The sequence below is a fragment of the Arvicola amphibius genome, chromosome 5 (assembly GCF_903992535.2).
Source record: "Arvicola amphibius chromosome 5, mArvAmp1.2, whole genome shotgun sequence".
In the NCBI taxonomy this organism is placed as follows: domain Eukaryota; kingdom Metazoa; phylum Chordata; class Mammalia; order Rodentia; family Cricetidae; genus Arvicola; species Arvicola amphibius.
This window is the reverse complement of record NC_052051.1, coordinates 149,950,620-149,971,618: the sequence shown is the minus strand read 5'-3', so window position 1 is coordinate 149,971,618 and position 20,999 is coordinate 149,950,620. Positions and strand designations below refer to the sequence as shown.

Genomic DNA, 20,999 nt, shown 5'->3' with positions numbered 1-20,999 from the left:
GGAGGGAGATGAGAAAACAGAACGGGAGGTGAAAATGACTAATTTCTTTATATAAATGTATGGAACTATAACAAAGAATTAAATGATATTATGAATGTTCTGCCTGTGTGCCTGAGAAGGGCCTATGCATCTGGAGTTTCCTCTGGAAGGGCAGCCAGTGTTCTTAATGGTTGAGCCATCTCTCCAGTCCACCCAACTGTTTAATAAAAAAGGAAAGAACTCCTCAATCCAAAACATACCCAAATCTTCATAGCTCTGACCCTGGGAGTATACTCAGACAAAAGAGAGGTCATGAGCAGAGCTGCCTCTCAGGCAGGCATCCCCTATGTGTCTGAATGTGAGGTTGTGATGCCCTGTATCTCTGTGTACTGTGACACTGTTCTAGTATATACGAGTATATGCACAGAAACTAGCTATGTGCTAAAACACCGAATCACTATTATGATTGTAGGTGACTAAAGCAGATAATTTCTAGTTTACTCTTTCTTAACCTTTATAATTTTCTGCAATGAAAACACGCTATTTCCATGATTAGTTATCTTTCGACTTATTAATACTAGGATCAGGTTAGATTATTAAGTAATCTACGTACGTAATCTTCCTTCCAATTGATGCATTACTTAAAGGCTCAAAGACTGAGCTTCTAGTTATGATCATAAGATAAACAGACCTTTCTATAATCAAGTAAGATTGCTGTGAAATTTAAAAATATAACTGTGTTCATATTAATAAATCATACAATATTTCTAAGAAAGAAAACTGGTGAAGAATTATAAAAGATAAAAATTAATACTTTCTATCAGTTCGGGATAACTACATAAGCAACACAGATGAAGAGACGCATGGGAACAGGAGCACCACACTCATGGGCCTAACTATACAGTCACCACCAGGGCGTGGGCACGGGGCATCTGTAGGCGCTATCAAATGCACTGGTGATTTCTACTTCTTAAAACAGCCAATAGGTACAGAACACTACCTCTTCCTGTAGTGTGCATTAAGGAAAGAGGAAAGAGGTCACCACGAGTTCTTGGGATTTGAATGTTTTAGACAAAATAAATCCAGATCATACACATTTTTTTTACAGCTGGTTTATATTCTTTCCCCCAAATCAATTCTTTAAAATCATTTGCAATTTCACTCAGGCAGGTAAGACAGATGTATGTATGTGCCATGCATTTTAGAGAGGCCAGTTCATTAAAAATATAATAGAGATGAAGCAGTGTAATATGAAATTTGATGCATCTGTCTTGATGCATAATGCCTGTGAAGGCAGTTATGCAATGGGCTTTAGCATCCAACGCTTATTCTCATTATCAACGTGAATAGTAATTTAATCGGTGGTTCATTTGAGATGCCTATATTTGCCACATATAATCCAAACAGCTGCAGCCACTGGGTGGAAGGCACAGTCTCTGTGGGAACATCAATATGCAAACAAGGCCAAGACCCAGAATCTTTGTTAACTCTCCATCCAGCTGTTAAGTGCGTCTGTGAAATTAGAGTTGACCTATAAGTACACTGTAATGCTTTAAAATGTGGTATCTGAAAAATCAATATGGTTAGGAAAGTGTACTAATTAGACAGCATCTGAGCAATTACAGAGCCAGTGTTATGTCAACACACATTTTATTACCCTGAGTCTAGTATTCATTTAAAAGAGACCTCCCAACTTCCTATTAAATATGTCCTTCCCAAATTACCAGCTAAAATCAATCAATAATTTCTTCTTGAAATCTGTGGCTAGATGAATGCATAAAAAGTAACAGGAGTAAGGAACAATGCAGGCTTCTATTTCAAATAAACCCCAACTCTGATATGGTTGGAGGTCTTACAAAAGGAAGGCAGACAATTCCACAAGAACTAAAGCAGGACAATTAAAGTATGTGAAGCATAAGATATTTAATAGCATATACTGTGCAGTATATTCTCAAGCCATTCGGCAATTACTAGACGAATTTTAAATAAAGGTTTGAGCATCACAGTGCCTACAAGAGCTGCAAACAATGGTGATTTGCAAGGATTAGTCCATTAACCAATGATTCACAATGATCATGCACAGAGCAAAAAACCAAAATAAAGCCGGCCCTCAAACTGTAATTTCTGCTCATTCAGTTTTACATGAGGATGGCTATTTTCCAAAACTGACAGTAAACAATGTAGCCAGATGTGTAAAATACTGTGTTTAATTAAAGCTTCTTACAGGGCATGCACAGCAATAAATGAATTCTACGTCAAGGATATGATAGGGTGATTCTTGTATGTCCTTATACTGGAAAGGAAAATAAAAAAGTGTTCTTGTGGTTAAAATACTAGATATCTATCAGGCCATCGTTTGTTTTTCCTTCTTTTGTTTGGTTATTTTTGGTTGTTGTTGTGAGTTAGTGTCTTGTTTTTCAGGCTAACCTTGAACTCTACGTAGCTGACTGAGCTTCTGGCCCTTCTGCCTCCATCTGAGAACTGAGGACCTTGTACCTGGTAGGCAAGCACTCTACATCCCTGTCAAACCACTGACATTTTTGTAAATTGATTCAATATATCTTCTGTAATATTTTTAACTATTCATCTGCCATAAATGCAAAGGCAAATTATACTGTTCAGTTGTTTGATAAGAAAAATCACAATGAGAAAATGAAAACCTTAAGGGGGAAAAAAATCACGATATCTCTCCAGATCAGATTTGTAAGTAAATTCTGTCCAACTTATTTTGGAAAGTAAGAGAACAGTCCATGGTTTTCCTTTTGGAAGAAGCTGAAGGAGCTGGTGCAGGCTAAACACACACACACACCGGACTGACAGCACTGGCGTGCATGTGTCTGTGCATACTGCTGTGCGCCTCCACCTGGCTGTCTCACGAGCCCTCGGCTACTTGCAGAGGCTGGAATCTGACATTCTTCTGGACTTACTCTTCTTCAGCCCCCACCCGACCTAGTGATTCAGCAAGTTATATAGACACTACCTGAGCCTCCATCTTTACTCTACAGCCAGGTTCTAGGGCAGTCCTTCACTAGCTCCAAGGCTCCACTCTTCAGAACCTGGCTTCCCATGAGGGGAATCACCTTCACTGTTTTCAGTTGAGGAGCTGGATGTTTCTCTCTCTCAGTGGCTGGCATTGTCAGTGGAAAATGCCAACAGTAATAAAATAATAATAATAATAATAATAATAATAATAATAATAACAACAATAATAGTAAAAACCACAAAAACCTATTTCTTTTCCAGCTGTAATTTTATTATGAATTCCTATTCTAGAACGTTGCTTCTATATATAAGAGGGGGAAATGATCACCAGGCATTAATGTCCAGATATTAGAAAAACAAACAAAATGAGACGATGCAGGTAAAGGCGCTTGCATCAAAGCCTAGTGACTTAAATTTGATCCAAAGGACACACATGGCGAAAGGAAAGAAGAGCCAGCTTCTGAAAGCTGTCTGAACTCCATGCAGTGACAGATGTGTGAGCGAGCATGTTTGCATGTACACACACACACATGCACACACACACAAGAAATAAATGTTAATTTAAAAAATTAAAAAGCTGGGCATAGGGGTACACGCCTTTAATCCCAACATATGGGAGACAGAGGCAAGTGGATCTCTGTGAGTTCAAGGCCAGCCTGGTCTGCATAGAGCATTCCAGGACAGCCAGAGCTACACAGAAAGACCTTGTCTCGAATGAATGAATGAATGACTGAATGACTGAATGAATATAAAACAAAACCCAAGATAGTATTACGTAATGCTGACACAGAAGTGACCTGAAAGATGTTTGTCCTCATGTGCAATCCAGGTAGTCAGACATTAAAACACAAAATCTCATGTGCTAAATTTTAAAGAAGAAATGAAGGGAGAACACAGGTCAGAGGAAAAGCAGCTGGCTTACCGAAATGCCTGATTCAGAAGCTGGTAATGGAAATGTTCTGGTGCCAGCCCGATGACCACAGCATTGGGGTCACCAGTTTGTACTCCTGGCAATGGAAAAAGGGAGTGTTTAAGGCTGCCACACTGAATGACAAAATCTCCACTTATGTGCATATTGCTGTCACCATAATTTGAAATACATTTTGAAAATCTTAAGAGGAGAGAGGGGTGGCATAAGGTGAGGAGGGGGTAAGAGACATTATTATTCCATACTCTCTACACATGGTTTTATAGCTATTGAGTATCTAGAATACTTGCATTGAAAATTATAACCTGGTATTTTCTGGGGATGCCTGATTTCTGAATGTTTTCCTGATTACAGCCAGGAGAACATCTATGAGTTTTATCCGAGCATCAGTGGCTGATGAGGGAACGAAATTCTCATAGGCAAGGGAAATTAGACTTGCAATTGGCATATGCATGACAAATATATAAAGTACCATCATAAAGAATTCTACAGCTTTATAATAATTTCCTAATATACCTTTAGTTTCATACATATTAAAGTATGTTTTAAGGCCTTAGTATTTAATAAGACATCAGATATGACAAACACATTTACCTTCATAGTGATAATTTATGTACCTTCATACACATAATTTTGCATATACTAATCCACTTTGCCCGTCATTGTGTTCAGATACCCATTTTCAAATGTCTTTCTTACTAATTGCCATGAGTATTAAATAACTTGTTAAAGTTCGTTGAGGAAACAAACTAAAACAACTGCCTGTAGTGAGAACTGAGTAGGTTTAGCGTTAATTCTTTTTCTTACATCTGCCTTTGAGGCAGAGATAGTGTTGGCAAAGATACTCTCATTTTCTTAAAATATTCACACACATTGATTATTTTCATGTATATCAACATGTTCCAAGAGGTACAGTCCATCACTGAATGGCAAGATTTCTTTCATCCCTGACTGAGGATTCTGCTTTTACGTGCCAATTCTAGCTTACTGCTGCCACAACAGAATCTAGAATTTTAATAGTTTTATTACAGTCAGAAAGGAAAAATCAGATTCAAAGCTTGTTCTGTTATCCCTCAGTTTATTCAGAAACAACTATGTTGATTATGGAAACTGGTCTTGGTTGGTTTTCAGTTGCTCTGCTCCGGTACCACACTGGCGATGGAGAATTTGTTGGCTTATGTGGCATCACAGGAGCAGAGGCAGTGAGCACCAGAATAATGGGTTTCCTTGTAGCTAAGCAAGGGTGGCCTAAGACTAAAGCTCTGCTAAGACAGAGAAGCAGGAAGTCACTCTTCTGAAGAAGTGGCTACCAACCTTATCAGGTTCCAGCTGCAGAGCCTGTTGGGGCCACAGGTCTACCCCGAGATCGGCAGGGACATCAGGGGCACCTGATTAGTTCTGTGGGCGCTGCTGCACATTGCTTCTGGCTTCATAGCCCTGAACACTAACTCTTCAGCTTCCTTGACAGTTCTGCGGGCTACCACATGGCCTTGTAAAATTTTACATTTTAATTGTGTGTGTCTGTGTGCGCATGTGCACAGCAGTCATGGTGCAAGTGTGGAGGTCGAGGACAACTTGCAGGAGTCGGTTCTCCCCTTCCACAATAACAGTTCCCTTGGATCAAACCCAGATTTTCAGGCTTGTGGCAAGTGCCTTTATCCATGGAGCCATTTTGGTAGCCCATGGTCTTTCTTGTTCTCATGAAAATATCCATAAACACATGAAAGCAGAAAGCTAGTATTATGAGCCTAGATAGATCATCATTCTACCAATCTGCCCTTGTGTTTCTGGGAAATCTTTATAGAGAAAATCCCAGGTTACTGTGTCATTCCACTCTTTCATATTTTAGTATTTTTAATCAATAATGAAAATATTAAAAACCTTAATATAAATACCAAAAAGTCAATAGCTCCTAATATCATCTAATACTTGAATTTCCCCAAACATCTCAAACTGTTTCTTTACATAGGGAATGTCAAACTGGCAACCTATAATCCCCATGTTGCTTTTGTCTGTTATCTTTTATTTCTCGTTCTGTAAGTTCACTTCCACCCCTTCTTGGTGCAATTAGACGCTAACCCTGGAGAGGCCAAACACTGCATCTGGCTGACTGCAGTAATGTTTAAGTTGTTCCTTTATCCCTATCTTTCCTTTATATAGGTTCATATCCAACTAGCTTATTTCATAGGCGATACTATGAATTTCCTACTATATCGGATCATGAAACGTGATTCTGGTATTCTACTAGCAGCAATGTTGAAATTGATCAGTGGAGACAAGGAGCCATTACCCACACCCCTCCACTTTGAAGGCCAAGTCACCCTTGCCGCTAATGCTTTAAGGTTTATTGATATTCTTGTCTGTTTTTTGAGGGCTTACCAAGTGATGATGTTTAATTCTGTCATTTCTACCTGTGATTCTTCTATAAAGAACTTAATTTTTATCAAATATTGGGTTATTCTAAGATATAGTTTAATTGAAGAAGTAAGGTAAGTGCTTGTTCCAGTCTTTCCAGAGCCAAGGAGCTAGAGCCCTCCCACACCATTCTCTTCGGTAGTGAAATATTCCCTTCTCGTGTTCTCTGGACATGCACTCATTATGAGGTCTTTGGCAGTTTCTTTACAAACATAATGCACCAAGCACGACTCATCTACTACCTGCTGAGGCAGGGAGCCGCCAGCCACTTTTTCAGGAGCTACAGAAGGGAAGTGGCATCAGACAACATAGTCTGAATACGAGTTTGTCACTGCTCGAAGGCACGCTCAGCGGAAGACTGTACAACCTGGAAAATTTTCAGGGATGGTAATGTATCTTCTTTTTCAGTTGAAGGCAGTCAAAGTTGGTTTCTGTTTCCCTACAAGTGATAATTCTGATTGGTACTGGGGTGTATTTCCTATTAGTACAGGTCTGGAGGTTCTGACCAACCTGGAGAGCTATCACGTAGAATTATAATTAGAATATTCACATCTGTTTTGTATACTGTATCAGCCACTGTCTCATCTATGACAACAAAGCAATGCAGCAAAGCTTCATATAACAAGGACATTTCCTACAGTTACTGTTTCCAAAGTGGGAACAATTTTCTCTTTACTGAAAAATATTTCCTATTAATTGCAAATGGCATCTGTTCCTAAGAAGGCCCTTATTTATCTCATCTAACCAAGAGAAGAGAGTACATCCTGGGTTGGGAGTCATAATACTCAAAATAATTCTTTTTTTTAAGCCATGGCTCAAAATTCACTAATAGATTATGAAATTAATTTAGAATACTCTAGCATTAAAAATCAAACAGCCCAAACAGATAATACAGCATATGTCACAAAGTCAGAGTACTATTTAACACACACACACACACACACACACACACACACACACACACACACACTATACAGCCAATCTCTTATTGTGAACGGTGGTGAAAAAGAATGGAGAAACATCAGCTCAGATCCAAGCTCTATTCACACAGCAGGTGACCTGGCAAAGGCAACCTCAGAAGTGCAGGAGCAGCTTCACCTCCAGTCTACAGGGGCTCCATCTGAGGGGAGCTGTCCGGCCAAGAGGTACGGGGTAAGTCACGCACTGCTACGGACAAGGCTGTTTTCTGTTTTCTTGGTTTGTTTTGTGGCCCATTTCAGTACTAACAGAGAACTCTAAGGAGATGCCTCCTTCACATGCTCTCAGGTCTGAGAACTTGTTTGTAACTCCTTCTGAGTCTCTCTCACCTGTGAAATCAGGCAGTGCACGGTCGTCCACCAATAGCATGGGCCTCACTTGCTTCTGCTCTACTAAGTTCCGGGCTGCTGTCAGAGAAGTGAAAATCTCATCTTCGGAGATGTCAAACTCCAATTTCTTCAACCTTTCCAGTAGGTCCTGCTTGCTCTCTTTGGTTGTATTGGTCACAAACCTAACCATCACAGAGGCAGCACGTAACCTGGAGAAGATAGAGAGTGAAGGGGTGGTTTTGCCTCATGGGCCACAATACCACCTATTTTTTTTTAATAATCACCCAACGCTTACAAATTGTCTATACCTTATGGGCAGTGCTTCACCTCCAAAAGCTGGAATATTAAACTTTGAAAGCTATGTCTACTTTTGTGAGGCCTTCTGGGCTCCAGCTGGCCTGTGCTGTGGAGTTTAGTGAAGAAACGAAGCCCCACTGTCCTCATGGGTCTGAGAGGTGAGTTCTCGTAAAGACTACCCACTGATGGGACATGACAGAACTAGGCTCAGGGAGGCGAGTAACTTCTCCGCCAGGCAGCAGTGCGGGCACAGCAATGCTTCCATGTTCTGGAATAGTGTTTTATTTCCCTTACTTAAAGAACAAAGGATGCCCAGTTACTAGAGACCTGAGAAAGTATTCTGGAAGCAAGTGACATAAGGAAAAACCCCCAAACAAGTCCAATAGATAATCCAGCACATCTCACAAAATGTGCTCACCCCAGTGAGTCGCCGTGTTTATAAACAGAAGTTACTTAGACAGCTCAGAGAGATGCTCAAAACTGGTTTTCTAGCTGGGCAGTGGTGGTGGCGCACGCCTTTAATCCCACACTCCACTCAGAAGGCAGAAGCAGGCAGATCTCTGTGAGTTAGAGACCAGCCTGGTCTACAAGAGCTAGTTTCCAGGTCAGGCTCCAAAGTTACAGAGAAATCCTGTCTCGAAAAACAAACAAACAAACAAACAAATAGAATAAAAACCAAACAAACTAATTTTCTTGTCAGACCCAGGAGCTGTGAGCTGTACTTCTACAGAAAATTTGAGGCTGCTGTGGGCATAGTGAATTTAAGGCCAGCCCGGGCTACACAGCAAGTCCCCATCTTCTCTTGAACTGCTTACATGAAGGGCTGATTTGATTCCATTTGCTTTTGAATAACGGGTATGGTTTCAGAAAAATATTTTGTGAATCTGGCCTTCTTTAAAAATAATCTTTTCTTGGTTCAATAGTATTTTAACATAAAATCTAGAAGTAATTATAATTTAACTATAGTTTAGAATTTATATTAACAGCGTTGCTTTTTATGTCTTCCCCAGAAGGCTACAAAGGCATAAAAGTACTAAAAACAATTTAAAGCAAGCAAACGAATAAAATAGAAAACAGTTTTAAGAATTCACCCAAGGAAGCATTAAATAAAATTATTTGATTAATTCACTGTAATCACGATTACCTTTATAATGTCTGTGTGGTAGTTTTTCAGCAAAACACACTAAATGTGGTGGTTTATCTAATGAAAGAAACTGACTACTTCAATATGGCTCTGGGAGTTACTGTGCAATCACCACACCCGGTCAACAAACAAACAAAATCTTCTCGTGTCCTTCACTTCCCTTGTCTCCTTGTTTCTATAGAAACCACAGTGGTAGGGCCAGTGGAAAGATTTCCCTGGGAGGAAAACCTGCCAGAGACTCAGACAGAACAATGGATGGCCTCCTGCCCGACAGAGTGCTGGCTCACAGGCCACACAGCCTCACAGAGGTGTCTCTGTTCAGCAGAGATAAGATTTTTCTCTCATCTAGAGCAGAAAACTCCTCTTCGGAGCAGTGAGACCTAGTACTGATGTGTGATTTTGTTGAACTCATGGACAAAGACTTAGACAGGTGGGAAAGTAAGTCCTCTTTTTCAACCCGGAACTCTTTGTCGGTGTGGGTTTTCATATATACATAGAAGAATATGATACTTAGGACAATTAAAAGTAACGGAGGTACTGACAATAGGTTTCCACCTTGAATATGAGGTCTGGAGATGAAGGTGCATGTCTTACTGTGAACGAATGGTGTCGGCTTCAATGAAGCACTGGCATATCCCGCAGGTCTGTAGTCTTCCTCAGCGTGACTGGCAGCTTGTGGGAATATTACCTGAGCTCAGCCATGCTAAGAAGTTGCACAGGGTTCATTGTAAAAGGGATGCTGAAGTAAACAGCTTCTAGAAATTAATGTTAATAATCTCAGATAGGGAATGCTGACGTTGCCATCAGTATTTCCATTGTTCAAATGTAGATTGAAGAAAATCAAAGAGAAGAACTATGGGCTCGGAATGAGTAAACATCAGCTTGCTCTAACTGGAGGGTGGTCTGGAGGAGAAATCAAGCTCTGACTCTGGAGAAGCTATGGTGACTCTGACGAGTAGTAAAGGAATCACAGAGAAAATCCCCTAGATAGAAAAGCAGAGAGTTTAAATAATTCTGCCTAATTTTACTTATTTTTATAAAGCCCTTTATACAGTGTGTAGAAAGTCAGCATTATTGTTCAGCTTCTCTAGTGTTTTTTATGGAGGAGATAAAAATTAAGTTGAGCTGTTAAAAATAAATAGAGCTAGCCGGGCGGCGGTGGCGCACGCCTTTAATCCCAGCACTCGGGAGGCAGAGGCAGGCGGATCTCTGTGAGTTCGAGACCAGCCTGGTCTACAAGAGCTAGTTCCAGGACAGGCTCCAAAGCCACAGAGAAACCCTGTCTCGAAAAACCAATAAATAAATAAATAAATAAATAAATAAATAAATAAATAAATAAATAAATAGAGCTGGGATGTCTGTCAGTTGGAAGAGCGCCTGCCAGTGTGCAAAGTGCTGGGTTCTGCTCCCCAGTACTGCAGATGCTGGGCGTAGTGGCACACACCAGCAATTCCAGCCTGAGGCTAAAGTAGGAGGATCAGAAGGGCAAGGCCTTCTGTATTTTGGCTGTATTTTAAAGGTCAGCATGAGATACTTGAAAAAGCAAGAAAGCAAACACAGAAGCTCACCATAGAAGGCCTGACTAAGACAGAGACTATGCCAAGGGATGCAGTCTAGCTGGGCACCCAGTTGTGTACTGGTGTTAAATATTGCTCTGCCCGTCACTCCTCCAGTTACAAAGCTAACGTCATGACTCCAGAAGAACAGGACAGCTCCACCGATGAGCACCAGCGACACTGGCATGCTTGTGTTTGCGTGTCTATGCGGAGAGGGAGGACGGAGCCTGTGTCAGCTGTTACCCTCACACCCAGCAGTGGTGGTGCTTGTCACCGGATGTTAGATTAACAGCACACAGTGAATATTCTAAGGTTTGAAAATGACAAGTACCAAATTTTATATTGCTGTTTTGAAAGTCTCTAATTTTGTTCATGATACCTGGAAGCAAAAATTCATATTCAGTTGACGATTATGTATATATGTGCACACGTGTGTGGGTGTGCACACGTGTACATACATTAGGCCAGAGGACAAACTCAGGTGTTTCTCCTTTGGTGTTTATCGACCTCTTTTGAGACAAGTCTCCCACTAGCCCGAAAATTGTGAATTTGGCTAGGCTGGCCTGCCAGTGAGCCTTGGGTCCACCACACCTGGCTGTAAGTGAGTGCTGGGGACTGAACGCGGGTCCTCATGCTTGAAGGGCAAGCACTTTCTTCAATGTTAAAGATAACCGCTAGCCCCTCAGTTATCTTTAACAAGCCTTTACCACGCATTCTCTGCTTGTTCCTAGACTTGTTCTTGTTTAGTACTGTAACTGATGAATAAGAAATATAAGACACTCTTTAATCTTTGGAAGTATTAAGTTTAGTGGATGGAAATATTTAAAAAAAATCCCGTCTTTCAAGCAGTTTTAAATTCAGCATTAGATTTTAGGAGCTCAGAAGGCTGAACATGTATATATATATTTCAGCTGGATTCCAGGATTCATGTGATTTTTTTCCCCAGTGCTATTTATTCTATATTTTTAGAATTAAATTATTATTTCAAGTTCTTGAGTCTTCATTCCCAATTTACATTATCGATTTAAAAAAAACAGACTGGGGGAGGGAGGAGAGAGAACAAACAGACGAGAGCCAGAGGCCAGACCTAATAAAGGCAGGGAGAACAGTGCTTGAGGATATTACAACACATACATCTTCTAGCCAGACCCAAGGCAGTTCCTCCATGGACGGTGAGCTGGTGAAACACCATCTCAAGGCCATCCATTTAGCTAATGATCTGCCTTGGTAAAGCGGCACTTAAAAACGTATTTGTCATCTGAACCTGGAGGATAGCTTGCCTTTTAAGAGCTTCCTGTGCGCCTGGCACAGCTGCATCTTCAATGTGAAGTGTGCCATTGAGATCTACCAAAACAGCTTTTAACGCACGGCGCGCTGCCATCCTTCATTCCCTAGGAGAGAGCAAATGAAATTAAAAATACAGTTTAACAAACAATGGACAATTAAAAACTGGTAAGCAATCAAAAATACCATTCATTTTCAGGAAGATATTGCTTAGTGCTAAGCTGCTTTTCTTTTGGAAAAAAAAAAACAGCATTAAAAAAAATCAAAACCACAATATTTAACACATGAAACTTTTAATAATGCTTAGGTTTTTATGTATTTTCTTTTTAATACTGAGTTAAAACTTGGAAGGGAAATGCTAAAATGAGATGCTACTACCTAATTTCAGGTTTTGTAGAATAACTCTGGCGAATGGTTTGTGTAAGCATGAGAACAGTGAGGACAAAGACAGGAACCCCACATTAACAAGGTCTTCTCTGTTTTCGTTATGGACAATTAAAACATTCTAATTGCAACTGCTATGTTCTGAACTGGTGTGTGTGGCCAAGGGGCTGCCAGTATTTATGGGTTACTAAGGGTGGAAAATCAAGTTATATAGCTAACAATAAATGGTATATATAAACACACACGCATACATATATAAGTGTACTTAAAATAAGGTCTCATACAGTCCAGGCTGAACTCCCCGTGGTCCTCCTGCCTCCACCTCCCAGCTGTGCACCACCATACCTGGTTCCTACAATGGTGGGGATGGAATCCTGGGCTTCATGCATGCAAGGTTAGCATGCTAACAGCTAAGCTACATCTCTAGTTCCATGTAGAATTGTTTTTTTTTTTTTTTTTTTGAGACAGGGTTTCTCTGTAGCTTTGGAGCTTGTCCTGGAAACTACCTCCTGTAGAAAAGGCTGGCCTTGAACTCACAGAGATCCACTGCCTCTGCCTCCCGAGAGCTGGGATTAAAGGTGTGTGCCACCACCAACTGGTTCCATGTAGAATTTTTAAAGATCACTTCCTCACTTTTTTAAATATGTTTGTTTGTTTATTTATTTATTTATTATGTATACAATATTCTGTCTGTGTGTATGCCTGCAGGCCAGAAGAGAGCACCAGACCCCATTACAGATGGTTGTGAGCCACCATGTGGTTGCTGGGAATTGAACTCAGGACCTTTGGAAGAGCAGGCAGTGCTCTTAACCTCTGAGCCATCTCTCCAGCCCACTTCCTCACTTTCTAATGTGCAATTTTACTTTGCACATTTTCCCCTCACTTAATACTTAGCTTATTTTGACAAGGTCTTGTTACAGCCCAGGCTAACCTTGGATTCACAATCTTCCTGCCTCCTAAGAGCTGGAGCTACAGGTCTGTGCTACCATGCCCAACCCCTTAAATCTCTGTTGTGAGTTATGGGATCTAACGATAAATATGGTTTATAAATCACGGGGGAGGTGGGCTTAAATATAGAGGTTCAAGAGAAGGAATGATATTTGAGACTTAGGGTTTGTTTTGAGACAAGGTTGCTCACTATGTAATCCTACTTGATCTGGAACCATTCTGTAGACCAGGTTTGCCTCCAATTGGCCAGCATTACAGGCATCTGTCACCATGTCTGGTGATTTAGGTTCTTTTTTTAACTAGCTAATCCATTTATTAGTTACTTCTTTTTTTTCTATTTGTTTCTTGTCTTTACAAGGTGTCCTAATTAGGGTCACTATGCTGTGCTGAAACACTATGACCACAGAAACCTGGGGAGGAGAGGGTTTGTTTGGCTCACACTTCCACGGCACTGCTCATCACCGAAGGAAGTCAGGAGCTGATGCAGAGGCCATAGAGGAGTGCAGCTTACTGGCTTGCTCCCCTTGACTTGCTCAGCCTGCTTTCTTATAGAACCCAGCACCACCAGCCCTAGGATAGAACTACCCACAATGGCTTGGTTTCTCCCCTATTGATCACTAATTAAGAAAATGATTTATAACTGGATCTTACAGAGGCATTTCCTCAATTGAGGTTTCCTCCTTACAGATGACTCTGGCTTGTGTCAAGTTGACAAAAAACTAGTTGGATACAAAGAATACTGTCAGCTCTAGAAAAAAGGTATTAAGGACAATAAAAATCATCCCTTTTACCCATCCTTCCACTTCAGAATAAGATGTAGACAGTCAGAACTTCCTGTTTACCTTACCCAAGTCCTCTTCTTATATAATTAATGCTTTACATTAATGAAGTTATGAAGTGTGTTACACTTAGCAATTTGCCACATCATTGTCTATCATGTTAGGTGTATGTAAGTTACTATAGGTAGCTTTGGACATTAATTTTTACTTCTGTACTCTACTATATGAATGCACTATAATTATGTTCTAAAGTAGTCTCCCTACTCTACTATAGCGCAGAGCACATCTGCTAACACCTTCGCACGCCCCCTGTGGACACCTGTGAGTGTGTCTCGGGGTCCTGTAGGGTCTGCAGATGTACACCCGTCCTCCCTTATACAGTTCTGTTAAGCTGCGATCATGGTGTCATGCTATACACTCAGCACAAAACTCCACAGAGAATTCATTACTTTTAAGAACAAGGCTGGGTGTGGTGGTTCAGGCCTACAATGCTATCTCTGGAGCTCCAGAACATTCTGTTACAGAGTTGAGTTTGAGGCCAGCCTAGCTACATGACACCCACCTAAACCACCCCAGAAAGGAAAGAAAAAATAAATTCTGTTTGTCTTTGCCAAAAACCTACTGGAAAAGAAGAATGCAGAGACCAAATTTTTTTTTTTTTTTTTGGTTTTTCGAGACAGAGTTTCTCTGTGGCTTTGGAGCCTGTCCTGGAACTAGCTCTTGTAGACCAGGCTGGTCTCGAACTCACAGAGATCCGTCTGCCTCTGCCTCCCGAGTGCTGGGATTAAAGGCGTGCGCCACCACCGCCCGGCTGAGACCAAAAATTTTTAAAAATATATTAAGAACAGCCAGCAGTCAGGGCTGGAGAGACGGTCAAGGTCACTTACTGCTCTCCCACAGGACCAGGTTTAGTTTCCAGCAGCTATGTGGCAGTTCATAACTGCCTGTTCCAAGTAACCCAAGAACATACGGCATTCTTTCAGAAAGGAATGGGCTCCTGCCTGCACACAGATATACTTAGGCACAGGAATACACACATAATTATAAAAGCAAGTTGCAATCAACCACAGCTCAAGTACAAAATCCTCCCTTTTATGAGTCATCATGACATTCTATCTGGTCTTTACTGTGACCTTAAAATGAATAAATGGTTGTGCATGCCTGTGATTCTAGCATTTGGGAGGCCACAGCAAGATCACAGCAAGAGACTATTCTGGGCTACGCAGCAAATTCATAATCCACATGGGCTAATTAGCAAGGTTGTGTCTTATAACCAGAAGGTAACTAAATGTTCTTAAAGAACAGAGGACTGGAAAAATATAACCAGAAAGGACTGTATTTAAACAACTGTCCAAATAGTGCCAGGGAATAATCACAAAACTGATGGTTTTAATTCCTCCAGAAGCACCCAAAGGTGAAATATTATTTTAAAGGCCTACATCTTTTATTTTTTATCATTTGCATAAGAACATATGTCGTTCTTTGGGGCTTTACACATGTGAGAGGAAGGGAAAACAGAACTTAGATGTTCCAGTCAAACTTCACAATACATCTACTTCTTCAGCCAGTCCTGTTAAGCCCTGGCCACAAATGCCAGGTGCTCGCTTCTTGCCTCTGAACCTTTACAACTACTTTTAACGGAACCCCAAACTAGTATTTGACAAAAGAACTTTGGTATGCGCGGGCTTGGTCTCGAGACCGCCGAGGGATGCCAAAGTTCTCAAGTCCCTTTTCTAATGTGGTACAGGACTTGCTCACAGCCACCACCCACCCCCCACTAGACAACTGGAATCATCTTTCAATACAGGACTTAAGACAATGTAATAAATGCTGTGTAGCATTGTATACGGAATCCTTTAGGGAATGATGACAAGAACTTCACACTGTTTATCATAAATCAAATTTTATTTCTCCCTTAGAAGATTTCTTGCCCTCCCTCCCTTTCTCCTTCCTTTTTGATATTTCTAGAACAAGGTCAGGCTGAGCTGGCCTTGTACTCATGAATCTAACTCCCTAGTGATGGACTTGCAGGTACCTACCACTGCAACTGACTTTTTAGGAGTAGCTCTGATGGGCAGAAGATGGAATGCAAGATACAGACCCTGCAGATACGGAGGGCCATGCAGTGATGAATGAGCATCAACCTGAAAGAAACGTAAGAGCTTCCAAGGGAGTCTAATCTGGGGCAACACTGTCCATTGCCACAAATTAGACAGACTCTCTCTCCAAGAGTTATAAACTGCTGAACCACCGTGGTAGCATCCAAACAAAACAGAATAAAAAACAAACAACTGATAGGAACTGTTCAGTGCAAAGAAGAAAAGCACCCTGACTTTCACACCAAGTAGAACCTATCCAAATACTACGAAGTGCAGTTGCCCTTGGAGGCCAGAAAAACTGGGGCTGGAAAAGATTCCATTTTTGTACTGGGACCTTTTGGAACTTCAAACTTCACCCTAACCCCTAAGAAAAACCAGAGCTGCGAGACCCCTCCTAGGGGAAGTATTAGTTAATGGAAAAACCCAAGTTACACAAAACTGCTAACTGCTACCTACACCCCCACTTGTGGTTACACAAAAGATGTTGACCACATAGCTTTACCTGTCAGTTGAATAACGATGGACCAATCAGTTAACTTTCCAAACAGCCCCTGCAGTTAGCAAAGGGTCAGCAGATGTCTCGAGGATGTGACCAAGGGACTATTGCTATGGGTGAACAGACCCCCCCACCCACATACACACCTGGAAAACAACAGCCTATCAGAAACTAACAGTTAAGCTTTACCTAACCTTTAGCCAACTAGGATATAGGGTAAGTAATTTTGTACTTTGAAACTGCAATCCTATGACTGTCTTGTGGTTTTTGTCTTTATAAACCCCTTACAATAGTAGGCGGGGTCCTTCTCCCTCCAGCTGCTGTGTCAGACTGCAAGGCAGGGAACCCGTGCTAGCCTGTATACAATAAATGAAATCTTGCTTTTGTATTCAGAAGAATGTGGCTCTGTGGTGGTCTTCTTGGGGGGGGGGGCTGTCTCAGGACTTAGGCACAACATTTGGGGCTCGTCCGGTATACTCCAAGACCCATTATCAAGCCCTGCTCCTTAACACAGCCAGAATAATGTTCCAAGTCCTAACAGCTCTTGACTCAGCTACAATGCTGCCAGACCCTGACCTCGAAGCCCCACTTCATGACTGTTCTGGAATCCTGGCCCAGGACGCAGAGGAGACCTGGTTTATGGATGGTGCAGCTTTGTGCAGAATGGACTGAGGTATGCGGGGGCAGCAGTGACTACAATGGGTGAAGTAGTCTGGGCAGAACCAATGCCATGGGAACCTCCATTCAAAGAGCTGAACTAATAGCACTGACCAAGGCTTTAGAATTGGGACAGGGAAAGAAAATTAACATTTACACAGACAATTGCTATGCCTTTGCCAAAGCCTACATACACAGGGCAGTATTCAAAAAAAGGGGCCTCCTACTGCAGAGGGAAAGATTATCAAAAAAAAAAAAAAAAAAAGACTGAGATCTTGGGTCTCCTGAGAGCCCTATGGGGGCCTCGAAAACTAGCTATTATACACTGCCCTGGCCACCAAGAAGGAGATGGGCCGATAAAAAAGGAAACAATTTGGCCGACAGAATGGCTAGGAAAGTGTCAATGACTCTTGTCCTGGTACCAGTCCTGGCCGACCCCAGACCACCAGCTTTGCCAGATGAGCCGAAATACACTCAGGAGGATTTGGCATGGATAAAGACTCTTCCCATGGCACACCACTATAAGGGGTGGAGATCAGCGAACAACAAAGTAATACTACCCAAACATTGGCCTCCAAGTGCTGTGGAAGATACCCCAAGCCTCCCACAGGGAATCTGCCAAATTCAGGACTAAGATATTCAGACGTAAAGACAGAAAATGGAAATCAAATGACAGGAGACCTGGTTAACAATTGCCAGGCCTGCCAGGTAACCAACACAATTGCTAACCCTCAGAACTCTGGGGGCTCGGGTTTGAGGAAAGAAACCGGGTGCATACTGGGAAGTTGACTTTACAGAGATCAAGCCTGGTAAGTTTGGACACAGGTGCCTTCTAGTTTTTATAGACACCTTCTCTGGATGGATGGAGGCCTTCCCAAGAAAACATGAGACTGTGCACACTGTGGATAAGAAAATATTAGAAGACTTAGTACCCAGGTATGGATTTCCCACCATGCTGGGATCAGACAATGGGCCATCTTTTATATTACAGGTAAACCAGAACCTAGTCACCATCCTGGGGATTGACTGGAAAATACATTGCGCATACAGACCCCAGAGTTCAGGCCAGTAGAGAGGGTGAATAGAACTCTAAAAGAGAACTTGACCAATCAGCCTTGGAGACTGCTGCAGACTGGGTAACTCTCCCTCCCTTTGCCTTTTACAGGGTGAGAAATTCCCCTTGGGCCTAACCCCCTTTGAGATTATGTTTGGCATCCCCCTTCCATTATCCCCAGCCTCCAATCTGAACTGCAAGCAGAGATGAATGACCGAGGTGTGCTTGACTCCATTAAGAAACTACAATGGACCCACAAGCAATTTTGGCCAAAGCTCTGGCCTTATACGAATCTGCTACAGCCCCCCAACCTAACAGGTTTCGAGCAAGAGATTGGGTCTTCATCTGGCGCCACCGTCAGGGGACCCTAAAGCCAAGATGGAAGGGCTCGTTCGCCATCCTGATGACAATACCGAGGGCCCTAAAGATGGATGGAATGGCAGCCTGGGATCACTACTCACATGCCCGCCCCGCAGATCCATTCGCCCTCCAGAAGGACTACAGAGATGAACGGGAGGCTTCGCAACACCCCACCAACCCTTTGACGTACAGCTCAGGGGACAGCAGCGGCAGCAACCCTGCTGATGCTGATCATCTCTCTCACTACAATCACGTGACTGTCTTGTGGTTTTTTTTTTTTTTTTTTTTTTTTTTTTTTTTTTTAAACCCCTTACAATAGCGGGTGGGGTCCTCCTCCCTCCATCTGCTGAGCAGACTGCGAGGCAGGGGTCCCTCACTAGCCCATATACAATAAACGAAACCTTGCTTTTGCATTTGGAAGAGTGTGGCTCCGTGGTGATCTTTTCGGGGATCTTAGGACTTAGGCACAACACCCTGATAGCATCATTGGGCCAGTTCCATCTTGACCTGAAAGCGGTTCTTTTCTCTGTAAATCACGAGGGGCTGTACCTGCAGCCCCAACGCTAAATCCAATCAGTCCTACCACCTTGGTTTTCAGCCTAACTTCTCTTTATCTTTAAAACTATCTTGGTTTTAAGATCACCTCTTAACTATTTTAAGAAAACCCCAAACCTCCTCTCCAATGGTCTCTTAGTCCAGTCCCACATCATTACCTGGAACGCAGGAGTGGCCGCTGAGTATGAAGGAACAAAGGAAGATATGAACCCTGCCTACAAGAACTCGGGAGAATTTAGCTGCTTAGCCTGTTTCTTCACTGCTGGGAGTATTCGACACCATGAACAGTGCTCTACACTGGAAGAAGCAGGGTTCTGTATCTGAGATTGGGAAGGGAGAGTACTTAATAATGCAATAAGTTCTCTAAAAAATCACCAAGGTAAATACGATGCAAGGGTTGGGAATTTGAGAAAACTACCAAAGCAATGATATTTGAGACATATAATTTTAAAAACTTGTGCAAATATGATAAAACATGAGATTTTAAAGAAATCATTCTCAGCGAGTTTTTCCAGTAATGCCACCTGGACGCTCGGGATTAAAATGCCCCCATTTTCTTACAGTACCCAACATTTTGGGAAACCATATGTGCGTCAATAAATGATATAAGTATCGATCCAGTCATTCTCCTATTAAATCATCTACAGGCTCTCCATCCCCTCAAGCCGAAGTTCAAACAACGAACAGTGGTGTACAAAGCGGAGCCCTTCACCTCTTCTACCGATTTAATTTACTCCCACATCCACGTTCTCGGCAGCTTGCTCGGCCGAAGACGTCTGCTTCCCTCATCGGTGGCTGTCTAAAACTGCCGCTATCCGTCCCATCCTCCTTCCCTCTGACCGCCTCCTTTGGTGCTCAGACTCGGGCATCATTTTCCTCTGGCTAACTTCAACTTCTCTCCGGGCGTCAGTGCGTCCCCGGTATAAAGTCTACCAGCCTTGCCCCGCCCTGCCTGCATCTCCCACTAAACGGTAGAGCTCTGTAAATGAAAGGGCTGTTGCCTTTTCCTATGAGGACACTCAAAAGCGTCTTAAATCAACTAAACTCATGCATTTATCTCTGAATTGGGAAAACCTAAGAGCAAGGATCTCTTTTTGCAAACTCAACTGCAATGACTTCTACCTCCTCGGACCCTGCCGTCCTCACGATACAGGGCAGAACAGAAACAACCACAACATAACCACCCGCCTTGGGAGACTGAGCCGGGACGCCAGAGCAGACCCTGGGAGACCAGCACTGCGCACGCGCACAGCGCACAGAGGGGCGGTCACCAGCGCGACGCGGGGAGGCCCGGCCTGAGCAGCTCGGCCCTCTAAGGTGGTGCTGGTATTTCCCTAACCCGCTCACAGGGGATGCGCCTCCGGCAGGGCTGCGGCCGCCGTTCCGGAGCCCTCCGCCTCTTGGTCGCGCGCGCCTCCTCACCCTCGCGGCCCCGCCGTCCTCTGGAAAGGCCAGGGCGACACCGTTCACAGCGCCTGACCCGGACGGAGTCCCGACGCGCCGGAAGTCCCGCCCCACGTCCCAGAGCAGCTCCCGGGGTCTCTGGTGCGCCTCCGGAGGCAAAGAGGCTTTTGGAAGTGTTTGGAGCCCTGGTTCGCAGAGGAGCTGTCACTTTTGCAATTGCTCAGTGTAGCGCTCCGTACCGTAGCACCATTGCACAAACACTGCTTCCTTCCTCCTTCGCTTCCCTATTTCTTGTCCTTTTCTTAGGCTTCACACGTCTAATATTTTGGCACTTAAAGAGCGTTTTCTTGTGTGCCCCAGTAACTTCAGGC

The 20,999-nt window shown here is 42.7% G+C and overlaps 1 protein-coding gene and 1 non-coding gene across 4 annotated transcripts in view; one reads left to right on the top strand and one right to left on the bottom strand.

Moving 5' to 3' along the window:
- The window catches only part of Hdhd2 (haloacid dehalogenase like hydrolase domain containing 2), a 33,151-nt gene extending 12,430 nt beyond the window's left edge, over positions 1-20,721 (bottom strand). Inside the window, exons 1-4 of one of the 3 annotated variants that reach the window (XM_038329593.1) lie at positions 20,647-20,721; positions 11,889-11,999; positions 7,612-7,820; positions 3,884-3,968 (exon numbers count right to left, since the gene is read on the bottom strand). In XM_038329593.1, the coding sequence (XP_038185521.1) occupies positions 3,884-3,968; positions 7,612-7,820; positions 11,889-11,989 (395 nt within the window). In that variant the 5' untranslated portion in view covers positions 11,990-11,999; positions 20,647-20,721. Of the gene's footprint in view, positions 1-3,883; positions 3,969-7,611; positions 7,821-11,888; positions 12,000-20,563 lie in introns of all 3 variants that reach the window. The other 2 variants (XM_038329592.1, XM_038329594.1) reach the window with 2 other exon arrangements.
- On the top strand, positions 9,435-9,558 carry LOC119815961. Its single transcript, XR_005285632.1, has one exon. It is a non-coding gene; the product is annotated as a small nucleolar RNA SNORA40 (small nucleolar RNA).
- Positions 20,722-20,999: the final 278 nt, after the last annotated feature.